The sequence below is a fragment of the Dermacentor silvarum genome, chromosome 1 (assembly GCF_013339745.2).
Source record: "Dermacentor silvarum isolate Dsil-2018 chromosome 1, BIME_Dsil_1.4, whole genome shotgun sequence".
NCBI classification, from domain to species: domain Eukaryota; kingdom Metazoa; phylum Arthropoda; class Arachnida; order Ixodida; family Ixodidae; genus Dermacentor; species Dermacentor silvarum.
Window position 1 is genome coordinate 180,211,847 of NC_051154.1, and position 18,237 is coordinate 180,230,083.

Here is an 18,237-nt window from a genome sequence, read left to right on the forward strand (position 1 = left end):
ACGAGTGTCCCCTCCATTCTCTGTGACAGTGAGCCGTGTGCGCCCGAGGCTACTTTTTCAAGTGTGTTCAGGGAATAACTATTTGAAATTTCACTATAGTCATGGTACATGGAGATGACGGTGTTCACAAGTCGGCCAGCCCCATTAGTGCATGTCGCATGTCACCATGAAGTGCAGAATGTTGTATGTGACCATGCCCGCATGACACTATCAGTTTAGCCCTTGTTACAATTTGGAGCTTTTTGTCTGCAGGCGTCCGTTTCTCATCGTTCCGTCTACTTAGATCACAAGTGCACTTTGCTGCTCGCAGGTCGTCTGCAAACCTGAAAGCGGCCATCAGTGAGCATTATATCAGGCCCCATCGCCCCACATGACTACTGGTGCAAATATATTTAGCAACGGCTTGCCACCAACGACCGGTATGGAAGCCTGCGGTGAATTTTCATCACGACTACTACTTCACTAAGCTTAACTATTGCTGTTTTGTGGGATGGCGGCAAGCAAAAGTTACTGTTTGGTGCCAAGTTGATGAATATCTTTTCGCAGCACTCAAATGGCATGCAAAACGATGAGAAATAACCTTGCCAGCAATGATGGTAAGAATGATAATCTAGTGAAATCTTTGCTCATGGCTGCCTTATTGGAGACATTGCGCAGGCGGATCATTTTCTAAAAATCCAGGGAGACACAATGCTCTAAAGTATCAATCGCTATTACACATTACCACTATAAAGTAAGCACTGGTGCTGCTTCAAACTCTGATTAATTGAGCAAGTCCACAAAATCAGGTGTTGAAAGGATCAGTCAACGACTGTAACAATAAAGCATGAATTCCCAGTCAGCCATAATAAAGAATGATTAATACTTGCCCTCATCACTGAAACTACAGAATATGAAGCAAAGTCAACAGAAATGTTAAAAAGGATGTCAGTTGGAACTCTTTAGCTTACGAGCAGCAAGAAAAGACATAAGGATAACATTCTTCGCACAGGGTAGTAGCTCCCACCTTCTGGCATCGAGTTCCACATGGCGCAGCTTTGGCACAGTTTCTCTAATTTATAGCATGGACGTAGCAGCTTTAGCGGAATGGTGCATGGTGGTGCAAATGGCACAGCGTTCTCACCACTGCAAAAATACTAAAGGTATCCTGCTGGCTGCAATTTTCAAGCCCATTTGACTACACACAAGAGATATTGCTACAGCTACCTTCTTGTACGTGCTACTGCCATTTTTCAACCTTAAACCACGTCTCCTGCCTCCAATTTCTACCAGTGGATGCCTACTGATGAATACGATGAATTTTTGTGGATGCATATTGATTTCTTCTTGTACCTTAGAATGACCTGCCATTCAGTGTTGGCCAGCACCAAAGCTAGTTCTGAATTCACTTGACAAGTACACAAATGAAGATGTCACAACCAGCATATGGACCATTCAAATTAGATGAAGTGAAGCACATCATGAAAACATGCACTGAATATACGCCAGCCGTGGCCCTAAAGATAAAAGAAAAATTGGGACAGAACTTGTCTACGCTGACTGTCCAGGTAATGCAAATAGCATTATTTTGAGATGAAAATGAAATTATTGTACACTGAATGGGTCAGCCATGCTAGTCAATCAGCACATGCCTCGATGTGTGTCTCTAAAAATTAATATGCGCCTAGGGCGGAGTGAGTGAGTACATAGAAACTGAAGTTTGGTGCAATATGAACAAGCAAGTCATTCGACTGTGATAACATCACACTTCATAAAATCTGTGATTAATGTGTATGGTTTAAGTAAACAGGAATTTGTTCAACAAAAGCTAAAGGCACTTTACCCAACCCCAAAACAACATGCTAAAAATATTCACCCGTAAGGTGGAATAACAACACATTATTCTATTCCTTTGTCATAAATAAAATATTCCTGGGTTTTATGTACCAAAGCCACACTCTGGCCATGAGAGATGCCACGTGCATGTGTGTGTGTGTGTGTGTGAGAGAGTGAGAGGGGGGAGGGAGAGAGACAGAGGAGGCTGGGTTGGGAGCTCCTAATTTTGACCGCTTTGAGTTGTTAATAAACTATTGATGGCTCTTAACATTTTTGCTATATGGGTGACTGCTAATACATATGTAGAAACCCATTAGTTAGTCAAACCTCAGTTTGGCGCTCAAGGTCTGACCGTAGGTCTCCAAATTAACTATTTTTCATTTTCTTGAAACACTTTCACAAAACCATTACTTTTCTAATTTACCGAAGTAATTTTGCATTGCCCTTTCAATTTCACTGAGCCTTCACATACTCCATACAAAAGTCAGCAGCCTTAACCTGAAAGAGCATGCACATGCAGAAAGAAAAATGCATCATTACACCATTTGCAGCCGTAGCCACCACCGCGGCAACGGTAGGCCTAGCTGCTTTGACATTCGCTACCAAGCTTCCTGCTATTCAGTGCCTCCTTTTTCATTGAAACAATTCGCCCCCATGAACAGCATAGTTTCGCAGTTAAGCTTAAGCGATGTATTGCAGTGGAGCCTACCAAGAGTGGAAAGGGGCCACTGTGAAGAGACACAGTATGTATTCCTTAATTATACATGCGTGCACCCATCTCCTGTCACTGTACAAGCACCGATATGCCTAATAAGTGTACTGGCAGGCCTTCAAGGCAATTTCGGACGTGCCTGTGGCAATTTAAGCCGTCGGAGGCAGTACAAGGTATCCATTAATTTTTTTGCACTACCCGATTTTTCACGGCGCCTAGGGAGTCCAAGAAATTGGACATTGACTGTAATAAGAATATTGGGAGAATTACCAGCCCTGCACCTTGGCCAAGATTGCTACAGTAGTATATACTACTCATTTATAGCCAATTTAGTCAAAGTGAAATTTTCTTCTGTATAGTGTTCTGGGAACAACCTGAGCAGAGAGGAAACGCACTCAAGCGGACGCTCGCACTGTCACAAGTTTAGCCTGTTTGTTTCGACGTAAATCATTCATTATGTATGTGCAAATTAAGACTTATTTAAATAACATCCAATCTACAGAAGCGATTCCTGAGGATGGGCCCTTTATTCAAAATTTCGTTAACTTAGATGTCAGTGCATAGTTTACCGAACACAGAGTCACATGACATCATGACATACCATACAAGCTTTTGTACTCTGTGCAGACTGGCCTCAATGAGCAAACAATAACCTAGAAAAGCAATCTCCCCTAACAAGAATATTTTGTTTTTCTGAAGGAAAACAAGGAATTTTCTAAGCAATGAAAGACGGCCAGAAAGTGCAGTATGGTCAACTCTTAAATAGAACATGTAATTAGCATTCAAGCCAACATCAACTTTTCTTAACCCTTTGACTGCCACTATGGAGATAACTCAGGGACCAACCCTCGCACAACCCCTGCCATTCCTAAGCATATAGTATTCATTTTGTCTTTTCAGCAGACTCTCTGCCTCTCCCAATGCAACTCGTGCAAAAAACACCACTGCGTTCCTGCTGTGTCACCTATGGAAAGGTCATTTAAATGCTCAAAAAACTTGTAGGCTAAATTTCTAACTGCAGGTGAGCAAATGTATCAGTGCTCTGTCACTCTGCCTCGGCAGGGCGGCCATAGAGAACCAGCGTGGCAGATCCGTCCACACTTTTAGACTAGGGAACTTATGGACTGTTGATGAATTCTGATTGAGGAGAAAGCAACAATGAAGAACTTGCTTCTGTGCAGCATGAAATGCCTGCCAAACCAATACACAAAGAAAACCCGACAGGGGCTGAGGAGCAGACAAAAAATATCCCCCGCAGTCAAAGGGTTAAGAGCTTCAGGAAGCTAAGGTGCTTGATGCAAAGCTTGTTGGTATGGCTTCATTACGGGGAAACACCACTCCGTTCCCGCTGTGCCATCTATGGAGAGGTCATTTACACAAAAAACTTGTTAGATTTCTCACTGCAGGTGGAGCAAATGACATTCCCCCCTACTCTCTCTCTTGGTATGCATATATATTTGAGCTTGCAAAAATAAACGCTATTGTTGGTAGTCAGCGCCTGTCTTGTCAGTCTTGTCTTTTTTTTCGCGCTGTTTCCCCGTATTGATGCAAAACATTGTGATAAATCATTATTTTCCAGGTTTTCAAAAAAAAAAGAACAGCTGTGATCCCTGTAGAAGTACTAACTGCTGTTCTTTTTAATAAGAGTAGCCCATACTGTATGTATTATGTTCATGAATGAAATGCGAAATGCGACCAGATAACGTCAAAATGGAACACTTTTTATGAGTAACTACCCAAGAGTGCGATGTCGTGCCACTACACATCTGATTGTTAAAGAGCAAAAATTGCGCCAATCTATAATGAACTGGAGATGGTGGAAACAAATGTACACATGCTAATTAGCCCTAAATTGACTAGTTTCATTTTGCATGCATAATGCATTTCATTCCAAAGTTATTGACAGCTGCAACATCCTCACGGCCTCCTTGATATTTAGTTTTCATGCCCAACCAAGAAAGCTTACCAGCGCTAATAAAAACAAGGATTCACAAGTAATTAACTAGAAATATTCACAAGAAACTACAGTAGAACCCTGCTGATACATTTTTCAAGGAACCGCGAAAAAAGAATGTAACAGCCAGGAAAGCTTAACAGTAAGGAAGGCCCCAAATCACCACATCAACGTCAGAAATAGCTTTGAATGTCTGCCAGTCAAATTATTAGACATCTTGGAGCTCATAATGTGACTGGAAATGGCACATATACACATGAATAATTAATGGGCACATACTACATTCTGTGATAGTGGCCCCTTCGCGCTCTTAATATGCTTCACTGCAGTAGTTTGTGAATGCTTGTGAATGGCTGCACTACAGCGAAGCCGAGTTTAGGAAACTTGCAAAAACCACAATCACGTCGAGACACGCTTATCGGGACTGACGATTGCATACTTTAGGCATTTCAGGTCGGTGCTTGACCGGCTTAACCGCAAGCATACATTTATAGTCTTCGTAGCAACGTGCAAGAGCAAATTTGCTTCTGCACGCTTAAATTTAAGTGACCACCATGTTGAAACGCAATGTAAGAAACATTACAGAATGGCAACACATTTAATGTGAACATAATGCATATGCGTCAATGGGCTTTAGGTCAGGACTGTAAGAACACAACGTAGCAGCTGAGAAAATGCAACAGCGAGGAACGTATCAACGGGTTCCCCTGTATTATGACACTCACCTCCCATACGGCCATACAAGCTGCCTCCGAAATAGCCATTGATGGGGGATGTAGCAGCATAAACAAATATGGCTGTGCTCAAAAGGGATCCTCTCCTGTAAAAGTTGATAAGAAACAAACGCTTAAAGAAAAATACAGAACTCACGCTAAATAAATGAAATGCCAGGAGTAATTTACTTTGTCAAAAGCAAACAAGAAAGCTTGCTTAACATGAAGGTTATGAAGCATTATTAGTCCATGTGAACTGAATTTTATGCAAGACCAGTACCAAAGTAGAACTTGTTACTACCAACTGTACTTTTCTTGTCAGCTGTAAGGTTTGTTGAACTAGATCATTTCTGTTTTTCCTTTATACACACTTATGCTGTAATACAGACGTTCTCAGCCATGGATGTGTCGGGGACCCCTTGTGGACCAGGGGAAGTGCCGTGGGACCTCATAAAGTACGGGGGGAGGGGGGGGGGGTAAAAATTAAGACAACATGTGGCGTGAAACAAGTGCCTTTTATTGCTAACTAGCAAAGAATGGTCAAACAAAAGTGCCACGTCAATTCAATCTGGACTGCTTGTCAATACATGGTGCGCACGCTTACGCAGCCACATTCAACCTGTTTCTGTATTTGCTTTTCAAGTATGTAACCTTGGAAAAAGCATGCTCGCATGCATATGTCATAGAAAGCTGCAACTAAAGCTTTACAGCCATCTCATGGAGAAGGGGAAACATTTCTGCAGTCCCCAACCAGAATGCCTCAAGGCTTGCAGTAGCCACGCCCGCAAATAAATAAAAAATACTTTCTTTGCCTTTTTTTTTTTTTTTGCAGGCATGGATTTTCCAGACCCCCAAAAAATGGCTTCGCAGACCCCTATTTGAGAACCACTGCTGTAACACGTAGTGCTCAAAGAAAAAATCTATTTTAATAGAGTATAACCTACAATGAAAGGATAAACCTTACGTAATAATATAATCATCACAGCACAATGAAATACAACAATCAAATTGCGTATTTGGAAAAGCTGTTCTCCAGGAAAGACAGCCATAAACTAAAATACTGAACTACTTCTAAGAAAAGATGCTGACACGAGCATGTGGCATCGCAGATGGTCACATGAGTGTGTCCACTATGTGGCAGACTAGGAAGTTCAGAGGACTTTCCTTGGCATATGTGAAGCACCTTGATGCCACACACAAGAATTGTAAGGGTTCACACCTACAGCAGAATTAGGCACAGAGGTTTCAAGTTCTCCAGCTAGCTCAACACCAAAACTTCAAAACAATCCTATTGTTCGAATGATCTTATTAATTTCTTGTTTCTTCAAGGTTACTTTTCTGCTTTGTGGCTTCTTTCATGCTCAAGTATAAAGTTAGCACAGACAGGCACAGGACAGTGCAAATTGTAAAATGTAATTAAAAAAAAAAATACTGCACCTTGTTGAGATATAAGGAAACAGAATTGCTGCCTTTAATTAAGTATACAGGTATTCCTGCAAGGCATTTCTAAAGTTGGTCCATATGTAGTCGGGTCCCTTAAAGCATAATTTGTACCAGGAATAATATTTCCTTCAGGCACCATGTCCCCGTTTGTGGGTGCAACTTGCTTTGCCTGTTCTGATGAGTGGTGGCCAAGAAAAATCGGCAGACACTGAGCTTCAGGTGAATTGAACCCCCTGCATGCTCAATGTGCTCCATACTGCTACAAATCACCGGTTTGTTGAAGGCACTACCAATTTGACAAGGTGCTCGACATGGCGACTCAGCAATGTAGAAAGAAATATTTTTCCTTGCTTGTAATGCTAGATATCAATAATAAAATTTTGCATATTCTTTAAGCCTGTGATTGAATTTCTTTATGCAGAAATGGAGCATTACTGCCTAATCATTAAATAGATAATTACTCTAATTATAATGACTCATCAGAAAATGCCCAAAGCACCATTCTACCACCTTGCCTTTCTTGCAGTGGACTGTCTGCAAGGAATTCTGCCTTGGAATGAAGCTGTGTATGCTTGACACATTTATAGACAGTCTATCATAATTACTGCCCTGAGGGGGTTATGCACAGACCAAACTAAGTGAGGAGTACAGTCTGCTGTTATCTATCCGCAAATTGTATACGAAACAGTTGTAACGGTGGAATGAAGCTGTGTACGCTTGACACATTTATAGACAGTCTATCATAATTACTGCCCTGAGGGGGTTATGCACAGACCAAACTAAGTGAGGAGTACAGTCTGCTGTTATCTATCCGCAAATTGTATACGAAACAGTTGTAACGGTGGAATGAAGCTGTGTACGCTTGACACATTTATAGACAGTCTATCATAATTACTGCCCTGAGGGGGTTATGCACAGACCAAACTAAGTGAGGAGTACAGTCTGCTGTTATCTATCCGCAAATTGTATACGAAACAGTTGTAACGGGCATAGCCTTACTATTGACAGGTCAGCAGCAACATGTCTTGCATACGGTAAAATTCATTAAAAGCATATTTCTTTTTTGTCAAAGGCATGTCACGATTCATTAACGTCTGTTAAAAACTACCATACTTGCATGAATATAAAGCAGTCCTACACAGGCATACATTGGTGTATCACAGTACACGCTAAAGCACTCTATTTTAAGCCGATAACTATTGCAGCACCAAGAATCGTTAGTTTGCTTTATTATTGTAATCCAGTCAAACGCCCTTATAACGAAGTGCTCAGGACCTCCGAATTTCTTCGTTATACAGACCACTTCTTTCTGAGGCCATACTGTTAGCAACAGAGGAGGCTAAGGTCGTTCAGCAAAAGAAAGCTCTTACTAGAATAAATTCCAAGAGATACTTCATGAAAGAAGTCATTAATTTTCTTCTGCACCCTTCGATGGAACCGACCTTCTAGCATCGAGGTCCACGGTACACTGTGGTGAAACACGGGAGCGACAGACAACCGAGCTGCCAAACGTTGAATGCCATTATTGGCTCCCTTGTCAAAATTGCTGTAGCAAGCTAAGCAGTGCCGAGTAGTAGTAAAGTAGTAGTGCTGGATGATTGTTGTGCTAAGTTCTTATTTTTTCCCCCTCTTTTGCCGGTATGCCAAGCTAGTGCAAGTGGCCAATGTTTGTCCATTCAGCCTGCTGGGGTAGTCTTTTTTTCTGCATAGGGGGCAGTGGGGGCTACCACAACTCCTGCACAGTCTTTGCTGTGGTGTCAATCAGCACTTCCTTTGTGCACTACAGCCCAATGGCAGCTGTGAAACAAATTGGCTGTTGGAAACACCTAACTCCTTTGTTGTACAGGCAATTCTTTTTAAATAAATGGTGTGGTTTAATGTTCCAAAACTGCAAAGTGGGTTATGAGGGACGCCTTAGTGGAAGGCTCCAGATTACTTTTGACCACCTGGGGTTCTTTAACGTACAGCCAATACATGGTACGCAAGCATTTTGGCATTCTGTCCCCATTGGAATGTGGCCACTGTGGCCGGGATTAAACCCCTGACCTTGCGCTCAACAGCGCAATGCCATAGCCACTGAGCAACCACGGCAGGTAGGTGAATTTGTTGCAATGGTCTTCACTGTAGAGACACTGTAGATACATGAGACACTGTAGATACATGAGAGATCAGAATTCAGCCGCTATGTACGGAATATTTCATTATACAGGCCATTTTGTTGTAGACTTTAGTACACTATCTTTTTACATTTCTTAGCTGAAAGGAGTTTGGTTTGAGTTATATCTGTGGTTTTGTTATACTCATGCAAATATATTTCGAGTCAGTGTTTTGAGATACTTTTGCCCATTTGTGTAAAATACACATTCCGAGTGACAATAACAGTAACAATGGCCTACGTTTCCTGAGAGCGATAACTTTGACAAACTTTTATGCGTTAACTTGGGCTGCTAAAAGCTGCCTCATAAGTTTTCCGGCACGCAACGCAAGCTACCCCAGACTGAGGCAATCAGCGTCAGCAACACAAAAGGCCAATATGTATTAAAGGAGTCCTGAACCACTTTTTATCCAAGTGGAGAAATACATTTGAAGTGAAAATAGGCTATTTCAGAAATACTTTGCCGCAAAATGTACTTCAATACGTTCAGCAGAAGCGGAGTTATTGGCAATCAAACACGGCCTCCGCTGTGCTCTCATTACTTCTTCAATACCACCTTCGAAATGTCACCGTGGTGCACAGTCCAAATTTCATTTTGATATTAACGTAGACACTAAGACTTCCGATTTTGGTGCCTATGATGCACTAAATGTAAGCCAAACGCGGTTGTGCTCAACGAGCCGCAGTGCGCTTAGCCAGTGGACTCGGTGCGGCCACGGTGTAGCCGACCGCAGCGACCAATAGCAGCCGCTTATTGGAATGTGCTTTATTACGAAATAAAGCACACTGAAAACAGTGAGGACCATGGCTTCTGTTGAAATGAGAGCATTAGAGAGAACGGTGACTTCGCACTCTGCTTGCGAGCTCCACGCACCGCGTACAACAGTAAAACTTGGCTGAGATGTTCACAGCAGCATATGCTACCCGCGGACTATGTTATTGCACAAAGTCCAAGGCGTGGTTCAGGGACCCTTTAAGGCTGGCTGGAAGGGCAGATTATGCCCATCAATATCTCTCAGCGTTTGATCTGTGCCAAAGTTTACTTTTCATTATCAGCTGGTTGCTATGAATCACTGCAAGAGAATGTACTACCTATTGAAAAGTTCCCAAGCAAGTAAGTGTTATCAGCTAGATTGTCAAAGAATCATGCAGCAAGCACAACATTAGTGAACACTAGTATGCTTCTGAGCATACAGGCCCCTAGAGGTCCAGAGGGCCTTACAGATGGCTTGCACTGATGTCATAGTCACTAAGCTGTAGCTACAATAGCACAAAGAAAATCTGCACCTCAGTCAGCTTTGCTTATATCTAGCTTGCCTCCATCAGTGCCACTAAAGGCGGATGCTCCAATATTGTGTGTGTAGACATTCTCTTGCTAAAAAGACATTCTGGGGTTTTACATGCCAAAAATACGATCTGATTATGACGATGAGTAACACGAGAACAAGGTGAGAGCAGGAGCCAACGTTTCGACAAGTGGACTTGTCTTCTTCAAGGCGACATATGCTCTCCTCTGCACAGTATATATAGGTAGGGTTCTTCTAAAGGGGGGAGAGAAGGTAAGGCGAGTGGGTGAGGTAGCGAGCGAGAGTGTTAGCGGCGAGGGTGTAGAATTGAAAAGAAATATAATGCACTACTGATAGTCGGTGGAGGAGTTTGAGGCAGCGCCGTGTGTTAGCAGGTTGACATGTCACGGCAGGTTCCTCTTTTCATGGAAGGGGTCTGGACAATGGAGGGGGGGGGGGGGGGGGGTCTGCTCCGCTGGAGGTCAGTGAACTGACCTTGCACTAGCTCCGATGTAATTTATATGCTTGAGTGCTCCTTCTGTAAGAAGCAATATATCGGTGAAACAGGACAATCAATGAACATCAGGCTAAACGGACATCGCGCGGACACAGCTAAAAAGCTTCCCAAAGCCGTTGCTGAGCATTTCAACCAATCAGGTCATAACTTTGATGAACTTAAAACTCTACATACTACAGTGAAATTTTCGTTCTGCGCGAGACAGAAAATATAGAGAATCATACCTATTCATAAGTTCAAGACATTGCAACCAATAGGCATGAACGTTTCAAAGGGAGCTTTAGAATCTATTCGCTGTGCTAAATTGAAAAGCATAGGCAACAGCACTTAGTTATTGTTCATTGAGTTGCTTAGTTTTTCAGTTTTTTTTGTTATTCGATTGTCAATAATATTCCAACCTCCTTTTGCTTTGAAACTCAATCCTTTCGTTCTTTTTATCTATATATCTACCCCTCCCCCCCACCCCTTTACTTTTTTTTTTTGTGCGCCCCCAAACACCATTTATCTGCTGCTACTTCTATTCTCCCTGTCAGACACGACAGTTCCCTGACCTCCAGCGGAGCAGACCGCCCCGTTGTCCAGACCCCTTCCATGAAAAGACGAACCTGCCATGACACGTCAACCTGCTAACACACGGCACTGCCTCAAACTCCTCCACCGACTATCAGTAGTGCATTATATTTCTTTTCAATTCTACACCCTCGCCGCTAACACTCTCGCTCGCTACCTCAGCCACTCGCCTTACCTTCTCTCCCCCCTTTAGAAGAACCCTACCTATATATACTGTGCAGAGGAGAGCATATGTCGCCTTGAAGAAGACAAGTCCACTTGTCGAAACGTTGGCTCCTGCTCTCACCTTGTTCTCGTGTTACTCATCGTCTTGAATCGCCATCTCCCGCATTCCCCTTGTTTTCCCTCGATCTGATTATGAGGCATGCCCTAGTGGATTAATTTTGACCACCTGGGGTTCTTCAACACAACGTGCATCTAAATCGAAGTATGCGAGTGTTTTTGCATTTTGCACCCATCGAACTATAGCCACCACAACCGGGATCAAACTAGCGACCTCGAGCTCAGCAGCGCAATGTCATAGTCTGGGCTAAAAGATTTTCAGCCAAAAAGCGCGTTTCCAGATTACTGACCCTTTTCGCGGAGCAGTTTGTTTTAGAGAAACGAGATGGCCCTTACGGCTGCACGCCATACGTCTCCTCAGCAACCGCGCACGAATACGAAACCATTGCCGCTTCTACCTTGCTTCTGTGTGATCAGCTGTCGGAAATGCAACTGAGTTTTCGCTAACGCACTGTGCTCCAATCATGCTAGATTGAATCATGTGGATTGAAGACGTGTGCAGTAGTTGGCTGCAAAAATAGTGACTGGCATGTTAAGGAATGGAATAAATCTGTGTGGCCAAGTTCGCGGACCGCTGCTGCAACTGTCCGTACGTGTTACCGGCACTTCCAGATGTACGGCTTTCCTCGAGAATACAGAACTTTGCTCATCCGCCAGCATTGTATCGCTAACCTTCAAAGGAAGGGCTTCAGCCCCAGAACGTCAGCAAGAGTGAGTACCACTCGTTAAACAATGACAAATGGAGTAGCACCGCTTCCTGTCATAGTAAGTTTCGTGCACGTTATCTATACACATCTATCCCAAATGGCAGGAAAACTTACGCCCACTCTATCGCTGACGTATCAAAAATAAGTGAATGGGCGCACACTTGAATATATGCGCACTATATACGCACAATAAGTGACGGTACTACATTGATAGCACACGAATGGTCGAAGCAGAATGTTTCGTGACGGTCCACAAGAGTAAGCAAGTTACTCGCGATAATACGCATTTGCAACAAGGTATTGCAATGTGCAGAACAGCTACGATTCAAGCCTTGTGCGCAGCAAGAACAAATCTGTCGGAACTGAGCACACCCGAGCGATTAGGCAGAATATAATAAGATAGTGGCCGCACCAAGGAACTTCACCGAGTCAGAAACTGACAAGCCGCTGCTTCAAAATATTTGCCAAATAAAGTACAATGAGCAAAACACACTAATCCTGATTCAATTCATGAACGGAATGTTTGGATAGCTTGGAATACATATTTAGCCCCGCTTTTAGAACAAGCACAATATACGCTGCTGTTAATCAGCTCCGAAAGCACTTTTGCATGTCCTCTGAAGCTGTGATCAAAGCTTCGTGTTGTTCACCCAGTCACCGTCCACGATATTCTCCAAAACAGAGGTTTTCCAAGCCGCAGCGGCGTCATACACTTCCATTGTAAACAAGGAGGCAACGCAGGCAGTTGAGGCAAGCAATGGACGCGTCACCACGTGATCAAACATGGCAGCCACGGGATCGCTGCGAAAAGGGTCAATAGCCGTTTCAGCTTCATTATTATATGGGAATCTATGAACGGTAGAGACTGTGGGGATGCGCGACTCTCACGCGTCCCCTGATATTTTCCCCGCATGGCTCCAGTCTCCTGTAATCCGGCTGCGCCACGTGGCTCGAACCGAAGCTCCGCTTTTGGAAACCTTGTTTGGCTTTCTTGTGCACTGGTTATGTGATAGCTCCGCAATTTCTTCCAGGTAGTGCTTGTCACGGGCAAAAGCCAGGGCGCTTGATAGCTCAAAAGTGACTCGGAAAAAAAGAAAGCTTGCCGCCATTGCCTCAGAACAAAGCCGAATTGAAGAAGGTCCAACGTAGAATTTTAGTTACGATAGATGCAATTTTGAATAAAATTACTCACTTGAGAACTTTTGAAACCGTTTTTCTCAGTTTGTGTTTTTCGCAAACATTTGTGATTGCAAAAACAAGTGTTCTTGAATAAGAAAAGAAAGGCTTAACAGTAGGGTGCTTGCTGAGGTAGAATTTTTGCAGAATGAAACTGCGCACTCGAATTTTATGATTTCACAATTCTTTTTAAATGAGAATTGAAATTTTGGCCGCAAGGTGAAAGTTCAATTCCTGGCGAAGCCAACTACACAATATTTTTTTTTCAATAAAAAATGCGAAAACAACAAAACAGCTGCACCGTGGAATAGTTTAGGCCCTTCTAATAATATATAATGCACAAGAATTCCAAAAATTTTTTTTCTCATTTTAGAACAATAATTTTATGGGACTAATTATAGTCATTTCAACATTTGAAAATTAGTAACTCTTTCAAAAATTCTTCTAGAGTAATAAAATTTGGCACCTGGCCTTATATTTTGTCCTGAGCACATCATCAAATTTTTATCAAAATCAAGTTAGCGGTACAAAAGTACACTTTTGCAGGCCATGCCCTTAAGGAAGCTCTGTTCTCAGCAACAGTTGCAGACTGTTATTTTAATACACTAATATAGTAACTTAAACCTTGTTTATTTTTTGTCTTTAGTGTCCCTTAATATCTTTGTATTCTTTAAGCATTGGTAAATAAAAACATACAACACTCACTCAGTGTAAAGTTCTCCCATGATGGCAAAAAGTATTACACACAGAACCACCACAGCAATTTGGTGGCCTGTTCCTACCAGGGCAGAAAACAACAGGGTGTGTGTAGGCGGCCGGAACACATCACCGTGCACCTGCTTCCAGCCGTACTCATCGCCAAGATCCCGCTCCTGACAAAATAAAAAAGTACAAACACAATCTAGCTGTGCAGCACAAAGAGCAAACACATTTTATAAAACAAGGCAGAAGTGTGTTGCATTTTTAAGTTAATAAAACAAACGTCATTCAGCACTTATACAACACATACGACACTTCCTCCATTTGCAGAGGGAGGGCAAACCTAGATGCTCAGCAGAAACACACCAAATTCTAAGCGGTAGTGCTGTTCAAGACATGTTGAAATTTGAAGCGGTACATTCCCTAATCCACTAGCCCCGGTGATCTAAGAATCTTTTCATGGGTATGAATAATAATCGTAAATGAGGACCCACTGACAGGACGTGCTTAGTAATAAAAAAATGTGCCTTATCTGGTTAGCCTAAAAATTCAGGGGTTTTACATGCCAAAACCACGGTTTTATTATGAGGCATGCTGTAGTGAGGGACTCCAGATTCATTTTGACCACCTGGGGTTCTTTAACATGCACCCAATGCACAGTACACGGGCGTTTTTGCATTTCACCTCCATTGAAATGCTGCCACCACGAACGCATTTTTGAAGCCACACTTTTGATTGCCAATTCAGAGGAAATTATAAATGCTTAGTTCACTGAAAATACGGTTCACTCAAAGCAAACAACCTTTTGGCAGCATTCATGGAATGGTTTCCAGTATCACTACGTAAAACAAATTCAACAAATTAAGAAGCTTTCGCCACTTGGCAAGTCACTAATAGTTTCAGCATAATAAAACCAAGACCAAAACAAAGCTTTCTATAAGCAAATTGCACACGTTCACATAGAAACTGAAGTTTGCTGCAATATGAACAAGCAAGTCATTCGACTGTGATAACATCACACTTCATAAAATCTGTGATTAATGTGTATGGTTTAAGTAAACAGGAATTTGTTCAACAAAAGCTAAAGGCACTTTACCCAACCCCAAAACAACATGCTAAAAATATTCACCCGTAAGGTGGAATAACAACACATTATTCTATTCCTTTGTCATAAATAAAATATTCCTGGGTTTTATGTACCAAAGCCACACTCTGGCCATGAGAGATGCCACGTGCATGTGTGTGTGTGTGTGTGTGTGAGAGAGTGAGAGGGGGGAGGGAGAGAGACAGAGGAGGCTGGGTTGGGAGCTCCTAATTTTGACCGCTTTGAGTTGTTAATAAACTATTGATGGCTCTTAACATTTTTGCTATATGGGTGACTGCTAATACATATGTAGAAACCCATTAGTTAGTCAAACCTCAGTTTGGCGCTCAAGGTCTGACCGTAGGTCTCCAAATTAACTATTTTTCATTTTCTTGAAACACTTTCACAAAACCATTACTTTTCTAATTTACCGAAGTAATTTTGCATTGCCCTTTCAATTTCACTGAGCCTTCACATACTCCATACAAAAGTCAGCAGCCTTAACCTGAAAGAGCATGCACATGCAGAAAGAAAAATGCATCATTACACCATTTGCAGCCGTAGCCACCACCGCGGCAACGGTAGGCCTAGCTGCTTTGACATTCGCTACCAAGCTTCCTGCTATTCAGTGCCTCCTTTTTCATTGAAACAATTCGCCCCCATGAACAGCATAGTTTCGCAGTTAAGCTTAAGCAATGTATTGCCGTGGAGCATACCAAGAGTGGAAAGGGGCCACTGTGAAAGGACACAGTATGTATTCCTTAATTATACATGCGTGCACCCATCTCCTGTCACTGTACAAGCACCGATATGCCTAATAAGTGTACTGGCAGGCCTTCAAGGCAATTTCGGACGTGCCTGTGGCAATTTAAGCCGTCGGAGGCAGTAAAAGGTATCCATTAATTTTTTTGCACTACCCGATTTTTCATGGCGCCTAGGGAGTCCAAGAAATTGGACGTTGACTGTAATAAGAATATTGGGAGAATTACCAGCCCTGCACCATGGCCAAGATTGCTACAGTAGTATATACTACTCATTTATAGCCAATTTAGTCAAAGTGAAATTTTGTTGCAGTTGGTTTTTAATGTTAGGCGCATGAAGCACCAAATTTATGGCCAACGAGACACAGCTTTTTGATAACTTCAGTTTCCTTTACAAAGTGTTTAACTTTGCTACTTGCAAATTTGGAACAATCCATTGCCTTCAGATTGGTTGATGGAAAAATCGTGTTTTTCCAGCTGAGCAATGTGTACACTAGCAAATGCTGTTTTGCCAGCACTGCCTGGTATGTGTGTGCATATGGCATAAGGCAGGCATTTGTTCCTTGCATCATTTAATGCACTGTCCTCCCCATTGCCAGCAGAATTCTAGAAGCTGAGAAAATACAAATGTACACACATTTCCATGTCCAATAGAAAACTCCACAAATTGACCAGGCCTTGTCGCAAACACTGCTTGACAGAGTTTCACAGGAACATGGAGGCTCGAAGTGATAAACAGTGGTTGAACAAGAGATGTCTCAGAAGCTAACGTTTCAACAAGTTCCCTTGTCGAAACACTGGCCCCTGGCTGAGACATACCTTGTTTCACCCACCACTGTTGGTTGCTCGCTGTTTGCTGCACAAGTGTGCAGATTCTGAGAAATACTGCTGCTGAGGATCTTAGAATTTCAGAAAGAGAAGGCATGCATAGCTGAGATGAAGAGCACACAAAACAAAGAAGTTGCAATGTAAGCAAACACAGCCATAAACCAAAAATTCACACAAAGCGTTTGATATGGGTAGCAGGCGGAGAAAAAGAGATGATACAAATAATTTACCAAGAAGCAATACCTCAGCCACTACTAATGCATGTAGCCATATGGTTTTGGCATTTTTCAAGACATTAAAGGGACCCTGAACCATTTTTTATCAAAGTGGAGAAATGCATTTGAATATAAACAGGCTATTTCAGAAATAATTTGCCACAAAAAGTACTTTAATGGGTTCAGCAGAAACGGAGTTATTGGCAATCAAACACGCCCTTCGTGGTGCTTCTGCTCCTTCTTCAATTCCTTGAACTGCGAAGGCTACGGCAGACCAGGGCGTGCCTACATTGCGCCGCCTACTGAACATCATTGTGGCGTGCAATTCAAATTTGATTTTGGATGTTCACGTATATACTACTACTGATTTTAGTGCTTACGATGCGCCAAATATAAGCCAAACGTGGTTGTCTCCTCAGTGAGCCGCAGAGCACTCATCCAGAAGACTCGTCGCGGCCGCCCGCATCGGCCACAATATTTACGCTACGTAGCAAGACTGCAGCTACGTGCAACTGTAGTGCATATGTGCAGCGTTTGCTTCGTGCACGACAGGGCTTGAGTGCATGCTCGCGCTCATATACTCCAGTCTGGCCATGCTTCTTAGTGCGAACTGGCTTTGTCCTGGACCAGCATGACTGACGGATAGTAGCCACATCCAACATCCAGGCGTCTAACCAGGAGTGGCCAGGAGTGAGCGCGCACTGGCAAGCAAGCGTGCGTGTGGTCCTACCTTACGTTTCGCATGGTTCGAGGCTAGTTGAGTGTTCAAAACAAGTTGAAATTGGTAAGACCTGAGGGCTACGACACCGATAAGCAGGGTTTGCAAAGTTTAATTCCTACGCGGACAGGCTCGGCCGCGTGGTAGGAGACGATAGTACGATAGTCGTACTTCCAGTACAAATTCCTATCGAAACAGCATGAGCAGACTATAGTAAGCTTCTTCCGGAAGTATGTAATTACTATCGAAATTCGAAAGCAGCTTTTCACTTACTTCAGCCTGTTAATAAACTTCGTCAATAAATATGCACAGTAAAAGTAGAAAGAAGCGCACTGATCCAAACACCCTTCTCAATTGATGTCAGCTATTTGCCAATAGCAGCCGCATATGGGAATCTGCTATGTTACGAAATAAAGCATCTAGAAAAGAGTGAGGAGCAGGCTTCTGTTGAAAAGAAAGTGTTTGGGAGAAAGGTGACTTTGCGCTACACTTGCGAGCTCCACGCACGACTGCAAAACTTGGCTGAGATGTTCACAACAGCGTATGCTATCCGCAGACTATATTTTTTCACCAAGCCCGTATTCCCGACCCCTTTAAATATA

The 18,237-nt window shown here is 42.7% G+C and overlaps 1 protein-coding gene across 2 annotated transcripts in view; it reads right to left on the reverse strand.

Annotated features, from left to right (window-relative positions):
* Positions 1-18,237, reverse strand: part of LOC119436476 (transmembrane 9 superfamily member 3-like) — a 96,855-nt gene that overhangs the window by 36,827 nt on the left and 41,791 nt on the right. For both annotated transcript variants that reach the window (XM_037703326.2, XM_037703325.2), the window contains exons 7-8: positions 14,036-14,202; positions 5,207-5,301 (exon numbers count right to left, since the gene is read on the reverse strand). In XM_037703326.2, the coding sequence (XP_037559254.1) occupies positions 5,207-5,301; positions 14,036-14,202 (262 nt within the window). The remainder of the gene's footprint in view (positions 1-5,206; positions 5,302-14,035; positions 14,203-18,237) is intronic.